Raw genomic sequence first — 20652 nt, forward strand, 5'->3', positions numbered from 1 at the left:
TAGCATGCGAGTGCAGGTGTTCAACGCATCCCATGGCGCGAGGCAGGGCTGACATTCTCATATTAAAAGTGTGGGGAAACAAAATGGTAGATTTATCAAAACCCTAAGGAGTCTTAAAGGTGTTGTGTCACAAAGGTGATCCTGTTGATATGCTCTGTTAGGGCGTATGGGTGTCATAGAGGTGGTCCTCCACCTGAGACTCTCCTCTACATGGCTGCCATGCTTCAGTTCCCCCGCAGTGCCCCCATGAACGCATATTTATGGTCTTGGCTAACATAAGCCCCACCCATTTTAATCCCAGGATAGTCCAAATTTGCAGGAAGTGTCTGTGAAAATTAGAGACTGTTGACAATTATGTCACTGCAGAGGCGGTGTATGGTCAGAGGCGGCGTATGGTCAGAGGCGGTGTATGGTCAGAGGCGGCGTATGGTCAGAGGCGGCTTCCCCCACAATCATCAAGGGGTGAGAGAAGAATAGCTCTCTAAAAGAGAGGAATACACTGTATTTCAGCACCTTGAAGGGCATCTATCAGCAGATTTGTACCTATGACACTGGCTGACCTGTTACATGTGCTCTTGGCAGCTGAAGACATCTGTGTTGGTCCCATGTTCATATGTGCCGGCATTGCTAAGAGAAATGATGTTTTAATATATGCAAATGAGCCTTTAGGAGCAACGGGGGCGTTGCCGTTACACCTAGAGGCTCTGCTCCACTTTGGATGACAAGGCCAGGGGCTGTAAACGTGATCCCTGTGAATCAGAGTGCAGTGTAATGGCAACGCCTCCATTGCTCCTAGAGGCTCATTTTCACATATTAAAACTTCATTTTTCTCAGCAATGCAGGAACATAGGAACATGGGACCAACGCAGATGTCTTCCGATGTCAAGCAAACATGTAACAGGTCAGCCAGTGTCATGGGTACAAATCTAGTGACAGATAGCCTTTAATCTCTCCATAAGCGGTCCTGTTAAAGAGGACCTGTCAGCTCTCCTGATTTTACTAAATGCTTGCATTGCCCATAAAACAACAATTCTCTCAACAATTTTCTTAGAACTTTTTGAGATTCCTCTGTTATTCTTCTTATAAATATATGAGAACGTCGACATCTGGGTGTTACCATTCCCCTTGTAAAAGCAGCGTCTCCGTATACAGTCTGATACTGTCGGCACTGATTGGACATTGTCACGGTGTGTCAGGACACCCCCCTCCGCTGGTAAATGCAGCGACCCGGAGGGGAGGCAAGAAGAATGGAAGTGGTAGTGGATATACTGGTTTTAGTAGTAGCACTCACAGTTCACAGTGGCAATCCTCACCCAGGCTCTCCCTAGGCTCTGCAGTGAATGGAGGGCACACCCTTTCTTCTCTCGGGGCACTCCTTGGAGTTGGGGATCCTGTCTGGTGTTAGATGAGGTGCCCTTGATGTTAGGTGCTGATCTGGGTGCAAGTCAGGAGTGCAGAAGTGGCCGGTGTATGCTGATGGCATTAGTAACCAGGCCAGTTGGTATCAATAAAAGTCTCTCTTTACTAAAGTAGACAACTGAAATGATGGAGGTTGTAGTACGCCTTCTCCTTATCTCACTAAAGTGTCTCTGCAGGACCTTAGGCAGGCAATGAGGTTCTTCTTAAATGCTTCTGCAAATTCTCAGGCTGAGGGGCGCAGGTTTAATACATGGCTGGCCAAACCGTCTCCAATTGTGGAAGGGTACTCTGCCAATGCTCCCTCTCACAGCAGTAAGATGTCTATACCTTAAACATGCACAATAACTTGCTGTCCGACTCCAGTGCTTGACCTTGTAGATTCTGGACCTTCTGATCTTCCTTTTCTTTGTAGCACTTTTGATGATACAGTAGCCCCCTTGACTGTAGAAGTCTCGGAGATAATTGTTCTCTGAGCTCAGGCCTAGCACTTAGGAGCTTGTACATGTAGGTCCTCACTGTTCCTTAGGTAGGCTCACACTACTCACTGACTAACCAGGGGGTGGACCCAGGTCCATCATTGCTGCCCCGCCAGTTCTGCAGGTCCCGGGTCTACCCGTGTCAACATCCAGATTGATGCCAAGTCGTGTGACCGCTTCAGCCAATGACTGACTCACAGCGTTGACGTGTCACCGATGCGTCATGTCACTAGGTCACGTGACAGCATGGGCGATATGTCTTCACTGCAGCCAGTCATTGGTTGAAGCCATTACGTGACCTGGAGTCAAACTAGATGTTGACACAGGGAGACTCAGGACCTGCCGGGCCTGCGGGGCAGCAATGGAGCCATAACCCAGCGGTGGGGATCAGATAAGTAGGATTACCACCGTGGGTCTGGCCATGCTCTGGGGTCTGTAAAAAAGCCTCACAAAAATGAGCCACCCCTTTAAAGGGGTTTTCTAGGTATTAGATATTGAAGACCTATAATCAATATCAGTTTAGTGGGGATCATCAGTATCTGTAGCCCGGAAAATCTCAGTAAGATATTTAGTATCTAACGCTAGTGGAAGCGTGCTGCATCTGGATTTATACTTCCTCTATGGATCTCAATAATACATTTGTATGCAGTAAGCTACGATTCCCCCCTTTAATGTGGCAGTAGTCAGTCCAAAATGTATTAATTCGCTTTATAGTTGTATGGAGTGGATTTGAAGCCGAGTATCAGAATTATGGAGCTCTATTCAGTATATTGGGCAGACTAGATGGGCCAAATGGTACTTATCTGCCGACACATTCTATGTTTCTATCATTTTAAAGGGAACCTGTCATCAACTTTATGCAGACCTCAATGAGGGCAGCATAAAATACTGACAAAAATGCTGATTTCAGTGGTGTTTCACTCATGAGCTAAAAGTAAGTGGTTGCCGAGAACCAGCATCATAAGCATTGCAGCACAGGCCTTGAAAAGAGTCAAATCTACCTGAGAAGAGTCATGGTTATCCATAATCTCCTGCACTCTCAGCCATCTGCTGATGATTGGCAGTTCTCTCCTAGAGAGAAAGGGAGAAAACTAGGTAGAAGAATGTCAGTCATCAGCAGGTGGACAGGAGAGCAGGACTTCATGAATAACCGTGACACTTCTCAGGTGGCCGGGACTCTTTTCCAGGCCCAGTCTGCAATGATTCTGATGTTGGTTCTCGGCAACCACTTACTTTCAACTTATAAATGACAGATCGCTGAAATCAACTCACCTGTCTCTGCTTTATTCTGCCGTTAGTACGGGCTGCATAAAGTTGATGACAGGTTCTCTTTAAGGGGTTTTCCAGTTCAACATTTATGGCATATCACTAGAATATTCCACAAATGTCAGACAGGAACGGGTCTCACCTCTGGAACCCAGTCCTATCAGCAGAAGGAGCCTCTATATGAAAAACAGTACACTGCGCATGCGTGGCGTCCTCTCCATTCAGTACTATGGGACATCCGAAAATGGCCAATAGAGAGCGCTCAGCTATTTTTGAAAGTCCCATAGTAGTGAATGGAGGCTGGCTGTGCATGTGCGGCTGCTCTCCCTTCAGTTCAGAGAGGATAAGTGTCTGATTAGCAAGAGTCCAAGCGCTGAGGCCCGTACTGAAAACGCGGCCTCTATTCCTGTTGGATCAGGGCAGCGGACACGCATGCATGCTGCCACTCCATTCCATTTAACTTCATGGGACTTGGCTATTTCCAGCCACACCCAGTTGAATGGAGAGAGCACATGCATGTCCGGTGGGCTATTCAAACTGGGGAACACAGGCCCCGTTCTAATGATCAGCAGGGGTCCCAGCAGTCAGAACCCCGCCGATAAGACACTTATCCCCTATCCTGAGGACTGGCACAACAGCTTTAGTTTTAGTAAGCAAAATCTGATTTTGTTTTGTCAAATAAAATGAAGAATTCTATCTATATGACTGTGATGATGAGACAAATGTCCAACATTTACCGCTACAGGTGTGCTTATCGGGAAGCAGGTAGTATCCATCCTCACAGGCACAGCGATAACTGCCAGGGATGTTCACACATCGCTGACTGCAGCCGCCCTTCACTTTTTCTGGATCCTCACATTCATTAATATCTGAAGTAAAGACAAAAAAGGCAACAGAGTTTACATTTTGGTTATCAAGCCTAGATCCAGGCACATGTATATTTCTCTATAGTACGTGTTATATACAAAATATACATATATTGTAAATAATGGGTAAAACGAGCTAAAAGAATCCAGTAAAGCTGGGTTGCCTCAGAAAATTTTAGTTTACTGGGGCCTATTTGTCATTTTGGTTTAAAGGATTGGATTTTTTATGAAATGGAAGGTAGATTTGGTAGTGGGACTTGCCATTCCCTCCCCACTTCAGTGCATCCCTTTCCCCTAGTCCAAGGTAACCCAGGCATATCTGCTGGGCTTATTTCTGGAGGAATTAATATAGGGCTGAAAGGTTAATTCGGGGTCTGGAAGCATGCTTGCTGTGATAAGCAGCGCCCATTTGTTTTGTTCAATAGTTCAACGAACCTAAAGGGAATGTCCTTTGCATGGGCATATTTGTCTTTTATGAGCAAGGCCCTCACATGTCAGATCCTCTGCAATTTTGACAACAGGAGCCTCTAAATCCTAGCACAGAACCAATCTCCATAGAGTTGAATGGGCACAGCAAAAAGCTCCAACGTATGCTGCTATATAAGCATGAAGTAACAGATACTATATGTCATCATAGACATTCATCTTTAAAAAAAAAAAAGTATACCGTGCTGTATATGTTTTTGCAGGCTGCCTCTGCATAAAAAAGTGCAGTTAACGATTTTTCTCTATACAGTAAAATAAAGTATAAAAAGGTATACCAGTCCAATGGAGGCCGAAAGGACACCTTTTTGGCTTCCATTGGGTAAATGGGAGCCAATGGACATGTTTGACACATGTTCCAGGAATTGACTGTAAATAACAGTCAGCAATGGGTGAGATGCAGGTATTCTGTATTAGCTTAGTGAGAAAGTGATCAGTCTGTTCTTGAAATGGATGTATTAGAAGCATAAAAATCTGTGTGTTTGACAAGGAGCAAATTGTGAGGGGGACCTAGACAATGTTTGCCAGATGGTTTGGTGTCCATGAGTACATGTCCCTGCACATAAGATTGAAAACATCCATTAATTACATTGCTGGCTACACAAAGAACTAGAAAACTGAGTTTCTTTTTCTCTTTTTCGTTACACGACTAATCAGCTCTATTTGTAACAAAAACAAGAGGCGATCCACAAAGTAGTGGGAGGTTAAGACCCTTAAACTACAAGTACTGAATACTCTCCTGGACATGCACACTTATCTGTTCAATGTATGCCCTCGACATCTACCCTGCCAGGCTGCTCCTCATGTCTAATTGCCTTATGGCTCTCACCTTAAAAGGGTCTGGTCCTTTAAAACTAACGGCCTATGTACAGGACATCTGACCGGCGGGATTCAAACACCCTACAACCCCCAAGCAGTTCTACATTAGTATCCATTGTGTGCCACATCCCGCCTGCTATGCATCATTCCTTTTCTCACCACAGAGAGGTAAAAAGTCACATAATTTGCGACTTTTTTGTACAACAGCGACCAGTGGAGTCAAATTTTTCAATGGCCCCTCCCCTCAGTCCCCCTAATGTAGTCCTCAAACCGAAGCAAAAAAAAATACTTACCTCTCTTCTCCAGTTGCGGGTGCCTCTGATCTCCGTGCAGCTCTGTGTCTTGGCAGGCACTGCACTGCGACCTGACGTCGCACATCATCAGGTCATAGTGCACTCCTACGCACATTTCGCCCCGTTCTGAAGCTGTGTGCTGCCAGGACTTAGTGCAGTGCAGGAGCCCAGAGAAGAAGAACAGGGAGCAGTGAGTAATACCAAAGCTAGGACTAGGAGCACCCTGGACCCTGAAAATAAATCCATTTGTCCTCCTGGGCCCCTTCCTGAGTTTGGGCTTTGTTATATGACAGCCTGTGCCCACCGTCGCTCCACTCCTCAAGGCGGTTATGCGTGCCATCTACTCACCCCCTGCTTCGGATCCGTCAGCCTTCTTCTGATTTCAAGCAGTGGGCCGAGCCGCTAAAGCCTTCTGAATCTTTCTACCTGGCAGGGCACAGAGTGCATCCTGCCGGCAAGGCTTCCCCGGTCCTTAAGGGCCAGAGATTTCAATGCACACCAGAAATGCACACCAGAAAATAGCTGGCCACTCTTGGGAACTTAAGACACCTTCCTATGTGGGAGGGTGTCTGGGCAATAGGTTGTCTAGCTTGCTAATTTCCTGCACAAGTGTGCTGTTTTCGTTTGTCTGCCTGTGAACCGATTCCTACCCATGTACTGGATTCTGACCTTCTGCTGCTGACTTGACCTGTGTCTGACCTCCGCATTGACTTTTCACTGCCTGCCCTGACCACGGACTGTTGATCAGATTGCTCATATTCAACCTGCCCTGACCTTGACCTTTCACTGACTTCAGTTTTTCCTGATCCCACGGTGCCCCGTACCAGTGTCTCTGAACCCCTTGGATCAGTTGTCAGCCACACAGAGACTATTCCAGGAGATAGAAGACTATTACACAGGCTGGTGCAAATTGAATGGGAGAGGAACAACTACTACTGCAATTGTTCTTCCCAAGTTAAATTCTCATAATTAGCAGTAGCACATACTTGATTACATAGGGTGATGTACTGATAATAACCAAGCATATTTTATGCTGATGAAATATGCAAAGCAGCTAAGAAATTAGAGTCTGCTCGGTTGATCGATGGCATGATTATCAGGAATGAGCATTCCTATGAAATCTTCTTCTTGATAATTGTCCCAAAAATAATCCAGTTATTATGAGCTTAAAGGGGTTAACCAACCCCTATCATGCCCTCCCAAATGCCCAGGCCCCTCACACAGATTGTACTTACTTGGCTCCCAGGCACCTGCATTGCTTCTGAGGCCCGCACAGCCGCTGCTGCATCTCCCCGTTGCGTGAATCAAAACATCCTGCAGGGGATGGGGGGCAGCCAATAGCAGGCTGCGACAGGAAAGAGCTCCCTAGTGTCATCCGCGATGCTAGGGAGGCTCGTTCCCGTCGTGGCCTGCTATTGGCTGAACAGCAGTCTGTCCACACCGAACACCCCTACCCCATCGCCGGATGTTTGAATCTGCGTGACGGGTAGATGCAGTGGCGGCCGTGCGGGCATCAGAAGCGACGCGGGTGCTGGGGAGTGAAGTAATTACAATCTGTGTGAGGGGCTGGGGCATTTTGGGGGGGGAAATTATAGAGGTTGGATAATCCCTTTAAGTCCAGCTTAGAAAATGGTATTCCATAATGCCATTTACTGTATATCTCGGTCTCCAAATTCAATTGAAAGTTATTCGAAAAGGACAAATTTACAGTAGAAACAACACAATAAGATTTTTTCGTTCAGTTTCTCTTTTTTTCCTATTTTTTTAGCTTACATTTTCACACATACTCAGAATTTATTTTATGTACTGGACATAATAGTTGCCATATCTACACTGCGTGCAGAATTATTAGGCAAATGAGTATTTTGACCACATCATCCTCTTTATGCATGTTGTCTTACTCCAAGCTGTATAAGCTCGAAAGCCTACTACCAATTAAGCATATTAGGTGATGTGCATCTCTGTAATGAGAAGGCGCTGTGGTATAATGACATCAACACCCTATATTAGGTGTGCATAATTATTAGGCAACTTCCTTTCCTTTGGCAAAATGGGTCAAAAGAAGGACTTGACAGGCTCAGAAAAGTCAAAAATAGTGAGATATCTTGCAGAGGGATGCAGCACTCTTAAAATTGCAAAGCTTCTGAAGCGTGATCATCGAACAATCAAGCGTTTCATTCAAAATAGTCAACAGGGTCGCAAGAAGCGTGTGGAAAAACCAAGGCGCAAAATAACTGCCCATGAACTGAGAAAACTCAAGCGTGCAGCTGCCAAGATGCCACTTGCCACCAGTTTGGCCATATTTCAGAGCTGCAACATCACTGGAGTGCCCAAAAGCACAAGGTGTGCAATACTCAGAGACATGGCCAAGGTAAGAAAGGCTGAAAGACGACCACCACTGAACAAGACACACAAGCTGAAATGTCAAGACTGGGCCAAGAAATATCTCAAGACTGATTTTTCTAAGGTTTTATGGACTGATGAAATGAGAGTGAGTCTTGATGGGCCAGATGGATGGGCCCGTGGCTGGATTGGTAAAGGGCAGAGAGCTCCAGTCCGACTCAGACGCCAGCAAGGTGGAGGTAGAGTACTGGTTTGGGCTGGTATCATCAAAGATGAGCTTGTGGGGCCTTTTCGGGTTGAGGATGGAGTCAAGCTCAACTCCCAGTCCTACTGCCAGTTTCTGGAAGACACCTTCTTCAAGCAGTGGTACAGGAAGAAGTCTGTATCCTTCAAGAAAAACATGATTTTCATGCAGGACAATGCTCCATCACAAGCGTCCAAGTACTCCACAGCGTGGCTGGCAAGAAAGGGTATAAAAGAAGAAAATCTAATGACATGGCCTCCTTGTTCACCTGATCTGAACCACTTTGAGAACCTGTGGTCCATCATCAAATGTGAGATTTACAAGGAGGGAAAACAGTACACCTCTCTGAACAGTGTCTGGGAGGCTGTGGTTGCTGCTGCACGCAATGTTGATGGTGAACAGATCAAAACACTGACAGAATCCATGGATGGCAGGCTTTTGAGTGTCCTTGCAAAGAAAGGTGGCTATATTGGTCACTGATTTGTTTTTGTTTTGTTTTTGAATGTCAGAAATGTATATTTGTGAATGTTGAGATGTTATATTGGTTTCACTGGTAAAAATAAATAATTGAAATGGGTATATATTTGTTTTTTGTTAAGTTGCCTAATAATTATGCACAGTAATAGTCACCTGCACACACAGATATCCCCCTAAAATAGCTAAAACTAAAAACAAACTAAAAACTACTTTCAAAAATATTCAGCTTTGATATTAATGAGTTTTTTGGGTTCATTGAGAACATGGTTGTTGTTCAATAATAAAATTAATCCTCAAAAATACAACTTGCCTAATAATTCTGCACTCCCTGTATAAGCAGCTTGAGACACAGAGTTACTCTCACCTTCATCACAACGCACTCCCTGCCATCCGGGTTTACAAATGCAGGTGAAATTTCCTTTCCCATCCTTGCATTCCTTATATCCATCTTTATTACATGGTAATGGCTTACACTGGTCCGGAAGTGCTGTAGAATAAATGTGATATATAAGTACAGAGATTCCCCTGCACTGGCCTCAGCCGTCTCATGTCATAGACTGGTGCAGTGATTGGCTGCAGCGCTCATTTGTCGTATATGGCTATGTCCCTTTTAACACTGCAGCCGTGTAAACACTGATCGGAGGTGAGGAGCTGGAAACAGTGGGGGGTTTAGTGATCATACAAGCTTTTATTATTTTACTACATTTAATAACTCGTAATAAATATGATACAAACCAGTAATGCAAGATCTCAGATCAGAGGGTCCATCAAAATTCAAGTAACTGATCTTGTCATTTTTATCTCGATAATTTCCAATGCAAGCTATAAAAGATAAATGGGTTTAAAATTATAGGTTCAACTTGTAATTATGAAAAACCGTTAAATGCTTATAAGCACAATATAAACTACCTAAATAATTAAAGGGGTCCTGAATTAAATAGCACTGATGACCTATCCTTAACATAAGCCATTAATGTGTGATCTGTGTTGGATTGCCTCTGGGGACCGTCACTGATTAGTAGAACCAGCAATGAGGCCCCTTCACTACAGAAGTCATAGACAGTAAGGTCCATGGAGTTGGTAAAGCAGCTCAACCCCAATCAAGAGAGTTGGGACTGGGTTACAGTAATAGATCCATGCGTCACAAGGATACTGGGAGTTGTATAGGCCATCAGTTCCCAGAAATAAGACACAACCAGACTTATGTCATATAAACAAAAAAAATTAAAACGATATTTCCTCCTAGAAAAAGTGTGATGTAGTGCAGAAACGTGGTAGGAATAGAGCCTAAGGTTGCGTAATGCAGACACTTCTTTATGCCTATAGTACAGCCACATTTTCCCCTCTGACCGTGGGTCTAATGAGATCCCTTCATAGATCCCTATAATGAGCATTAGAAGTTGCAGTAGGGCAGGGACTTGCAGACATTATATAGGTACAAAATTGTGTCCTTATCATGCTTGTGTGAAACTGATCTTAGATTATTTTTTGAGACTCAAACATGAATCTGTCTATCTGAACGAACCACAACTGAGCAACATATATATAACATATCCCAACTCTTACCCTGACTTACCCAAATATTTTGGATAAAAATATTCCTAAAATAAAAAATAAAAAAAATTAATAGCATGAAACTCACATGCTTTCAGATTACAGATCAGAACATTAAATTCAAGCCAATCATTAACTTTAAGCACATTAACCTTTTTTTTATTTTTCTGTTCTCATAGCTGAACAAGGGCTTGTTTTTTGTGGGACAACTTGTACTTTCTAATGGCACCATTTAATATTGCGTATGGTGTAAAGGGAAGCTGGAAAAAAATTCCAAATGGAATTAGAAAAAACACAGTTCCACCTTAGTTTTATGGGTTTCGTTCACTATGCGGTAAAACTGCCCTTTTAACTTAATTTTTATAGTTTTTCTTGTGTTGTAAATTAATATTTAAAAAAAATTAGAAAATTACAAATTGTTCTTTGCATTGCCATATTCTAACACCCTAACTTTTTTATATTTATATGTACGGAGCTGTGTAAGAGCTCACTTTTTGCAGGGCAATCTGTAGTTTTTATTGATAGTATTATTTCACTTTTATTTAATTTCACAATTTGTATTTTTTATTTTGTAGCCCTTCAAAACATTTTACTGAAGAACATGACAAATCGAATGAAAATTTTAAATTCTTTGGTTTGGAAAGAGATAAATGTCCAATATGGGGTGGGGATTAGAAGAGAAAATTCCAAATGCAAGAAGCATTTTGGACACTAAAATTAGATATTAGGTATCCCAATGGTTTAAATTTCAATAATTTATTGTACATTTATTAGATATTTATAAAAAGAATATCTGAATAGACAATTTGCCTATATTTTTGTATATATCCATGCTTTAGTAGGACGCACTTTAGATATGTGGCACTGCTACATTGGTTGCAAAACGATTTAGTGAGTGTATGCATATAGTTAAAAAGAAGCGTACAAAATAAGGATATCATATATAATGGTGTCCAAACGAAATAAAGTAATTACTAAGAAAAAACAGACCCCTAAAAACATTAGATTTTAATTAACTTAATTCCTAAAATACAGACCTACACTAATCAAACCAGCTACAGTACAAATCAAATATCACTAGATACCAAATATCACTGAATACCAAAAAATGTTACCAAAACAAAACCAAACAAAACATGATGTAAGGGACAATGGCAAAGAGACAGGGGAGGGGGGGAGGGGGTCTTATTCTCTCCCTACACTGACCCTACTGTAGCCTCAGCCCGGAGATAACCCCTGATAGTGGGATTTCACCATCCTCGTGCCTAGGCCTGATGAGCCTTAACCGTCCCTACCACGTGGGACATATAAAAATATGTGTTTTAGGTCCCACGTGGTAGGGGCGGTTAGGGCTCATCTGGCCTAGGCACCCCACGATCAGGAATTGTCTCTGGGCTGAGGCTACAGTGGGGTCGGTAAAGGGAGAGAATAAGACCCAACCCCCCCCCCCCCCCCCCTGTCTCTTTGCCTCTTGGCCATTGTCCCTTACTTCATGTTTTGTTTTGGTAATATTTTCTGGTATTCAGTGATATTTGGTATCTAGTGATATTTGATTTATACTGTACCTGGTTTGAGTAATTAGGCACTTGCCCCCTGGGTCACCTTTATCTGTAGGTCTATATTTTAGGAATTTAGTTACTTAAAATCATAACGGATGCAGACGGTTGTATTATCATGACGGAAGCGTTTTTGTTAATCCATGACGGATCCAGCAAAAACGCTGGTGTGAAAGTAGCCTTTAACTGATGCAATAGGATCAGTTTTTTTACTGGATCCTGTTTTTTTTTTTCTCTTTCTCTTCTTCTCACGGATCAGAAGAATGGAAAGCTAAATGGTGATGTGAACTCACCCTTAGCTGAAATGCCCAGACAACCCCTTTAACTACTTAAATGGTAAACAAATGCTATGTGTTGACATGTTTTGACATCCCATAACTGTTTTTAATTTCTCCGTCAGTGGGTGTATGTAAGGCATAAATAACATATTGCAATATTTCTGACATTTTTGGATGCTGCAATATGAATTATGTTTATTTTAACATTTATATGATTAATATGGAAAACAAATTATATATATTTTGGGTTTTTATATTTTTTTTTAAAAACTTTTTGCTACATTTTTTAGTCTCCCTGGCAGACTTGAACATGCAGATATTTGATTACATGTACAATTCACTGCAATACTTTTGTATTGCAGTGTATTGTGATTCTCCCCGGGTTCTTATAAAGGCTTGCCTCTGGCAGGGCTTAATGCGAGTACTGTGATGGCAGAGCTGGGGGCTCTAGGCTGCCATGACAACAACTTTTCACCCTGAAATCATATTTCATGGAGACAGAGGGAGCCCCTCTCACTGTCTAACTGCTAATGACAGAGGCCTACTCCCCTCACCTTACTGAGAATGAGAGGGTTGGAAGGAATAGCTGTAGGCTGAATGAACATTTGGCGGACCGGACAACTATCTAAAGGGTTTGGCCAGCTTCAGAGTATTCAGAAGAACAAGAGTTATTCAAAAAGTCACCTGGACTCAGGGTTGTGTGAAAAGACCAGACTTCTTATAGACCTTTTATGAAACAACGATAAAATAAGTGTCTACAGTTATAGAAGATGTTGAGAGAATATGCCAAAATGTTCAACTGCCAGGAGCTCAACTTACGAGGATCACCAAGATCATCTGACTGCACATGAACAAGCATTCTCCCGTGCCCAGGTAGTCCGACATATGTATATACTGTATATTCTGATGATACTAGATTATCAGACCGGGGCTACACTGCGGCATGTGTCGTGCAACATGAAAATCACATAGGTTTCATCTAATGGCTGTCAATGGAGTTGTAGTGAGACATGTGACAATTGCAGAAAATCTTGCAGACTTTTTGTCACAGGCCACAAGTCGCTCATCACAGACCACAATGTAGGTCGCATGCGATATGCAACTTGCCTGAGAGTTTTCTTCACCTTCACTTTTTCTTTACAGACAAATCACAGTTCTAAAATAGTAACGTGACAGCAAGTTGCAAACAGATTGCGCAAATATTTCTGGCCATGTGACATTTCTTAGACTTAGACTTTTCTTAGCCCCAGCCTAATACACACAGAAAATCAATTTAAAACTACCAAAGCAAACATTGTAAAAAATGTAATGTGAAAATAAGAACAGATCTTACCGTCTCAGGGTTATTCTCAAATATCTCCCGGGCTTCTTCCTTACCACACAGTTCTTCAACACATTCCCGTTCCAGGTCTCCACTTTTACTCTCTTCAAAAAATGAGTTTGCTCTCTTTTTCCGACTAAGGAATTGCGATGCAGCCTGAGGAGGCAAAACTTTATCCAGGAGACTAAGTTAGGTTTCATTTTCAAGATGTAATAGACATTATAAAAAAAATGAGATTGTACAGCTACGTTGCAGCGTCCGACTGCTGAGGCAGTAGTACACTGCAAGTGGGCTTTATGCGCTTTTGTACCTATATGCTGCCAAAAGACTGGAAAAATGTATTGCTGTGTAATTTATGTCTTTACATACAAAAGTCCAGTGTGGAGTTCACATGCCATATCCTCCCACCCACTAGATGTGGTCGAGTACCTTCTCCCCGTAAGGGAGTAGGAGCTATCTCTATCCAGTTCAGGTTAGGCCAGAGAGAGGAGCACACTTAGCCAAGTCCAGTACACTAGATAGTAAAAAGGAGGACAGCTCCGGTGCTACTGCTAAGAAGCATACCAGATGCCAAAAAGGTGGATGGAGATGTCTGTGGAGAAGTGCTGTCTTGTTAGGACCTCTTGCGCTCATAGCCCTCTGTCAAGGAGATTAAAGTCTTATGGTGCCTAGACACACCCTGATCACCTGTACAAGAAAATATCTATTTGTCAGCACCGCAACCTGACTAAAAAGGTGCAGGACTATATCTGACTATGAGGACCAACACCCACCATGGTTCCATTACCTTGCATAACCTTTCAATATTGCACTCTTTATACCTGGATGCATGCCTGTTCACTCACTCTGCAGCCATGCAACCTGTGAGAACTGTGACAAATTTAACTTGTGTAAGAACTGCCAGTCCAAGGGCACCTCAACTATCATTAGGCAGGAGAGCCCTAAGGGAGTAAAAGGTGTGCCCTACTCTGTTGGTGGTGGGACACCACCAACAGAGGCTGAGCTGCCCAAGTGCGCCCCCCCCCCCCGCCATTTAGATATGTATGTTTGTTATTAATCAAATATCCACCCCCCCCCCCCCCCCCCCAGGGCGTTCCTTGTAATTTTACCCTATCCAGAACCCCATCAGACCTCAGATCAGATGGAAAAGAATATTATCTTTATTTAAGAACTATCTTACTTCACTTCAGGGCAGACTCTCAAGCTCTAACCCTGCTGGGGCCTGGGCTGGGTCGTGACCCTGGATGGAAGTAAAAGGTGTGCCCTTCCCCTTCACTGCACAGCCCAGGAGAGTCTCAGAACGAGTACCAACTACAACCACCATTCCTGCTACTATCATTCCTCTCCTCTGCTCTCCTCAACTGGGCTCGCTGCAATGTTCCCATCTGTGTCGGAGCCTCATCTGCAAATTCCTTCATATACGATGGGGAAAAACTTGACAAAACATTTGAGACAAATGGGCCAAAGATTTTTCCTGTCAAAATGACAGACAGCTCAGTGGAACCTGGCAAATGTCATAAAACCATGTCATAAAATGCTTAGATAGGTCACCTTGGCAAAATCTCCAACAAGCAACCAACATTTTACATGGTAGCAGCATCTTTTATACACATAGGTTTTGTCTGACTGCTGAATCTCACATGGAAAAGTTTCTAAACTAAGAAAAACTATGAAAAAAAAGGTTAAGACAGCAGAGAAAGGTCATAGAAGGTTGGAGGTTGATGAAGTGGAGAAAGGAATGCTGACACTTCTGTCCTAGTGTGTCTTCTGCATCCTACTCCTCCCATGCCCTTGGCAATTATGAAACTATGTGTGCCTAAGTATACATGCCAGAAGTTTACATTGCTTGGGGCCCCCAACATGCATATTGAAACCTCATTGACGTCTATGGCTAGCCTACCAAATTAGCTAAAAAACAAAGTATACATAAATACTGTATGGAGAATGGTTAGGGACAGTGGGTAATAAGGTCCATGGTTATCTTACCAACTACTATAGTTATGGTAACACTGAGTTAGGTAAATGAAATGGGGCAGATTTCTCAATGTATTTATTCTGATTTTCGTCCATATGGAACTGGAATGGCCCTACCACATCCGATGTGAACACATATACTGTTCTCTACAGGTATTGCTTGGTCCTCCTGCCTCTAGGCATGGAACTCAGAAGATCCTTGGGGTCTCTTTGTGATCCTGGGAGTCCCAGGTTACAGACCACCATCAATCTGATATGTTGGATGTTTTTTTTTTTTACTGATTGAAGGCTTTTTTTCTTTACAAGTTTGAGCAATCAGATAACAATCTGCAGGGAAGTTCTAATTTGCTGTTGGCTGAAAATGTGCTACCAAAATAAAACCTTTACTGTGCAGATCCTGGACTTTCAATAAAGCACATGTTTCAGCACCATATTCAATATAGTACAGAGGGAATATTGAAACTCAGGATGCCAATTCTTTTTTTTTGTCAATCAGGGAGAGTCAGGACACCCCAAACATATGATTTAGTCAATTATGCCAAAATGATGAGGTTTGGTCCTACTTTCTCCTAATATGAAGGGACACCTTAACGTTAATGAATGTTTTTCGTGGTCAATAATAACATATGTGTTTATTTTATGCTTCCCAACTCTCCGACTCCCAGAACCTCTGGTGCTCTTGTAGAGGGGAGACGACCGAGGTTCCCAGAAGAGTTGGCATGTCTCCCAGATGTAGTGGAAACCTCCCAGCACCTCCATAACCATAATTGTGTGTGGTGTTGGGATGCTTTTTCAGGGGGTGAGGTTTTTGACAAAAATGTTTATGGTCCATGTAGGAACTGTTGAGTAAGGGCTCATGCACACGACTGTATGTATTTTGTGGTCTGCAAAAAACAGCTGGCCCCTAATATTACAGTACTATCCTTGTCCGTGATGTGGACAATAATCGGACATGTACACGGAGTAACTTCCGTTCTTTTTGCAGACCTATTGAAATTAATGGTTCCGCATATGGTCCGCAAAAAAACTAAACGGACACAGAAAGAAAATACGTTTGTGTGCATGAGCCCTAAAGCACATGTAATCTGCAGGTGTAAATGATAAGTTAGTAAATACTGTATGTTTGTCACCAAAAGTCACCTGGAATGTTTGTGTGTGTTTGTGACAACTAAAGCCTCCAGAATTCTCATATAATGAGGCTAAAATATGCATACGCAATGCTATTGAATGAACTTGCAGCATCTTAAGGCTTCATGCATGCAATGCGTCAGTGGTTGGGTCCGCAAAAAACAGATCCACAAAATATGAACAGCGTCTGTCTGTCGTTTGCGTTTTCCCATGTCCATTAATGGAAAGGGCTATTCTGATCTGCAAAACTGGACAAGAATAGGACCTGCACTGTGATTTGCAGTGGTCAGCCATCGGTGGAAAATGTGGATGTGTGCAAGGTCCTATAGAAATGAATGGATAAGTGAGCTATCTGCAACAAAAAAAGATAGCACACTAAGGAAAAATACGGTGGTGTGCATCAGACCTAAGAGAAATCAGAAGTGTGGGGAGAGATCTCCCACTCTCCAGCTGTATAGACTGTAAAGAATTTTATTAGCTATCATTTTCATTGGCTTAATGTGCATGGAAACCTTTGTTGTTACCTGCAGATGTTCCTGCTAACATCTTATAAGCAGCAAAGAGTTTGTCTGGTCTAGACAACTAGTCTTTTCCCCACTACGGGGAGTTAATAGAGGGGATTCTCTTTCTGGACCCTCATCAATTAGTATTTGAGAATCTCTCACCCTGGAGGACCTGACATGTCCACGACTTACACAGAACACTGTCGGAATTATATAATTCTTATTTTCCACTATAGTGGTACTGCAGGAAAATGGAATTGTTTCTTCCAGAAGTTACAGCTGATCCCTTGTGGTTCTATGATCATCTTATTAGGGGACCTTCTATCAAAAAGCATAATCTTTTAAAGGGTCGTGGGTGACATGTATACTTAAACGGGGATGTCCAGGGACATTCCATTTTTTATATTTGGCTTTAAAAAAAAAAAAAAAGCTATCGCTGATCACTAAAGTTTGACATGAACATATACTTTTAGACCCCTTGCTATGATAGTTGAAATTTAGCTCGGGGGCCTACAATTTCTCTTAGTCATCTTTGGCTAGTTTCACACTAGCACTTGCATATGCCGAGATTCGGCTGGACAAAAAACGGTGTCCATGTGTGGTAAATTCAGTTGATTGGACAAGATTAAGAAATGCACACCCCTGTATATCTATATAATTTCTCACATCTGACAATGCATATCAGACCGAAAACCAAGCAATGAGGAGGAAAGAACTGCCTGTAGAGCTCATAGATAGGATTGTGTAGAGGCACGGATCTAAAGAAGGGTACAAAAATATCTGCTGCACTGAAAGGTGCCAAGAGCAGAGTGGCCTCCACAATTCTTAAATGGAAGAAGTTTGTAACAACCAAGATTCCTATAGCTAGTCACCCCACCAAACTAAGTAATCAGGGGAGAAGGGCCTTGGTAAGACAGGCGACCAAGAACCCAATAGTCACTCTGGCTGAGCTCCAAAGATCCTGTGTGCACATGGGAGAAACTTCCATAAGGTCAACTATTACTTTGGCACTCCACTAATCTGGGCTTTATGGCAGAATGGCCAGAAAGAAATACCTCAGTTTACAAAAAAGCATCTAAATGACTCTCAGACTGTGAAAAACAAGCTTCTCTGGTCTGATGAAACCCTACATAACAGTGGTGGTAGCACTATGGTGTAGGGATGTTTTTCAGCGGCTGGGGCAGGGAGACTGGTTAGGGTTGAGGGGAAGCCGAATGGAGCAAAGTACAATGATATTCTTAATGAAAACCTGATCCAGAGTGCTCTGTACCTCAGACTGGGCTGAAGGTTCGCCTTCCAACAAGACAATGACCCTAAGCGCACAGACAACATAGAAGTGGTTTAGAAACAACTCTGTGAGTGGCCCAGCCAGAGTCCTGACTTGAACCCAATTGCATATCTCTGATGAGACCTGAAAATGGCTGTCTACCGACGGTCCCCATCTAGCCTGACAAAGCTTGAGAGGATCTGCAGAATGGCAGAAAATCCCCAAATCCAGGTATACAAACCTTGTGGCATCATACCCAAGAAGACTGGAGGTTGTAATAGATGAGTTAAGGGTCTCAAATATACCTATGTCAATGTAAGGTTTTAGTTATTCCCTTTTAACTTTGTCTTTATAGGGTATTTTTACTTTAGCACAAGGCCGCAACATAACAAACTGTGAAAAAAGTGAAAGGGTCTGAAGTCTTTCTGAATGCATTGTATATAAAAAATGTAATCCCTCTGAACAACCTTTTGAAACAGTCACTAGGCCAGATATGTGGTGTCGTTAGACACTAGAATAGTAGTACACATATTATGGGCCCGCACCAGGCTTTTTGTGGGAAATCTGCCATTCTCGAAATTTGTATCATTGATGGGCTCTGTATCTCCCCATTTTGGTAACCCAAAAACCTGCGTCTTCTTACATCTGGCCTGTATAGCTAAGTATCCTTTTTCTTGTATCATGCTTTTTTGACTATATGTGTTTGGATTTATCCTAACAATATATCCACCTCCTGATGAGCCTGACGAGTCTCAGGTGAAACGCGTCCAGGTTCGTGCATTAGTCTGGTGGTGTCCATTTATTTTGGACCACCATCCACTCTCGATGTATCTTTCATAAATATATTTTTAATATCTTTTCCCTGACCAGGGTTTGTGTAGGGACTGGATAGCAATAGGTTCGGGGACAGGGAGCCTCCACCATCAGGGGGTCACCCTGGGCTAAGCAGATATAGGGCAATTAGGGTAAGCTTCCGTCTGCCCTGCCCTCCACTAGACCCTGATCCTTTCTCGAACCTATAGGCTTATATATCTCGTCACCCTTGAATGTTTTTTATTTTGTGGGGTTTGCTACTCCCCTTTCAAAGAAATTTTTGTTTATTTGTAGTACACAATGTTGGTATATACATATCTATACCCGCTTTATCATGATTAAAGGTAATTTTAAAAGTCACTATTTCTATTTCAATTTACTCTAAAAACCATTGCGACAAGACATCTGGAATAATCTAAAATACTTGGTAATATTTGTACACATATTATGACTCTAATATTGTCACTAACTAGCCTCAATGGAAAAGGAAAAATAGCTATTGATGAATGCTACGTATATCTCTACGGCTTTCAGACCACTTTTATCAGTCCGTTATCAATCCAGAAATCATGGAGGATGGACCACAAGCCACTGTTAAAAGGAAAACAAACCCACAGCTACTTACAGTGGAAAGGAAATGATCAGTAAAGCATGTAAAGGGGCGATAAACAACAGGACGCCAAGGAACAATAAAGGAGCAGGCTGGATACATGGCAGGAACTTCTGGTCCATGTTTACAGCTCTCTATCCACTTGGCCCTCAGCATATACAAATGTGCTTTGGATTATATTTCTCGGAGGGACTAAGATGCGAATAATACTCTTATATCTATCAGGATAATCCCGCAGGCTGCTCCACGGCTCCTTGCAGCATTCCAGAGCTGGTTGGATGTTTACGAAGCTCTGTCTCCTGGTATCTATCCTTAGGATTACCTCATTGCACAACATAGTGGAAAAAAGAGAAACCTAGGAAATGCATGTACTTACAAGTCCGCCCTTCACACAGGGAAGTAATGAAGAGAGAAGAAGCCAGCAGCACCAGGCATAGTGTGCTCATTAACATCATGATCCGCCAGCATAGAGGAGCCTGCTATGGCCAGGCCTGCACGCAGCTAAGTTTGTGAGCTCAGCCCAGCCTCTCGTCCAGTACACAGGGCTGGGGGGAGCTCAGCTGCAGAAAGGCCCAATGACTCCTGGGCTTTTCCAGGAAACATCCCTCCCCTGACATGACAAGTACACAAACAGAATGCCATGGGATCAGGTATCCTCATGGATTCTTATCAGAAGAGTGGGAATTGCAAAACATCTGGGTATTTGTATTAAGCAATGCTCTCCAAGCCGGCAGCTTGCTGGGGTGGATAAACTGATGAAATGGACTTTTATCCTAAAGGGGTTGTCCGACTTCAGCAAATGGCATTTATCATGTGGCGAAAGTTAATACAAGACCCTTCCTAATGTATTGTGATTGTCCATATTGCTTCCTTTGCTGGCTTAATTAATTTTTCCATCACATTATGCACTGCTTGTTTCCAGGGGTTATGACCACCAAGCAATCCGGCAGCGGTGGACGTGC

The 20652-nt window shown here is 42.8% G+C and overlaps 1 protein-coding gene across 2 annotated transcripts in view; it reads right to left on the minus strand.

Annotated features, from left to right (window-relative positions):
- The window catches only part of PROS1 (protein S), a 64986-nt gene extending 44738 nt beyond the window's left edge, over window positions 1-20248 (minus strand). Inside the window, exons 1-6 of one of the 2 annotated variants that reach the window (XM_040423265.1) lie at window positions 20067-20248; window positions 13408-13565; window positions 10263-10287; window positions 9422-9508; window positions 9051-9173; window positions 3899-4030 (exon numbers count right to left, since the gene is read on the minus strand). In XM_040423265.1, the coding sequence (XP_040279199.1) occupies window positions 3899-4030; window positions 9051-9173; window positions 9422-9508; window positions 10263-10287; window positions 13408-13565; window positions 20067-20145 (604 nt within the window). In that variant the 5' untranslated portion in view covers window positions 20146-20248. The remainder of the gene's footprint in view (window positions 1-3898; window positions 4031-9050; window positions 9174-9421; window positions 9509-10262; window positions 10288-13407; window positions 13566-20066) is intronic. The other variant, XM_040423264.1, reaches the window with a different exon arrangement.
- Between the last annotated feature and the right edge of the window lie 404 nt (window positions 20249-20652).

This window comes from Bufo bufo, chromosome 3 (assembly GCF_905171765.1).
Source record: "Bufo bufo chromosome 3, aBufBuf1.1, whole genome shotgun sequence".
Taxonomy (NCBI): domain Eukaryota; kingdom Metazoa; phylum Chordata; class Amphibia; order Anura; family Bufonidae; genus Bufo; species Bufo bufo.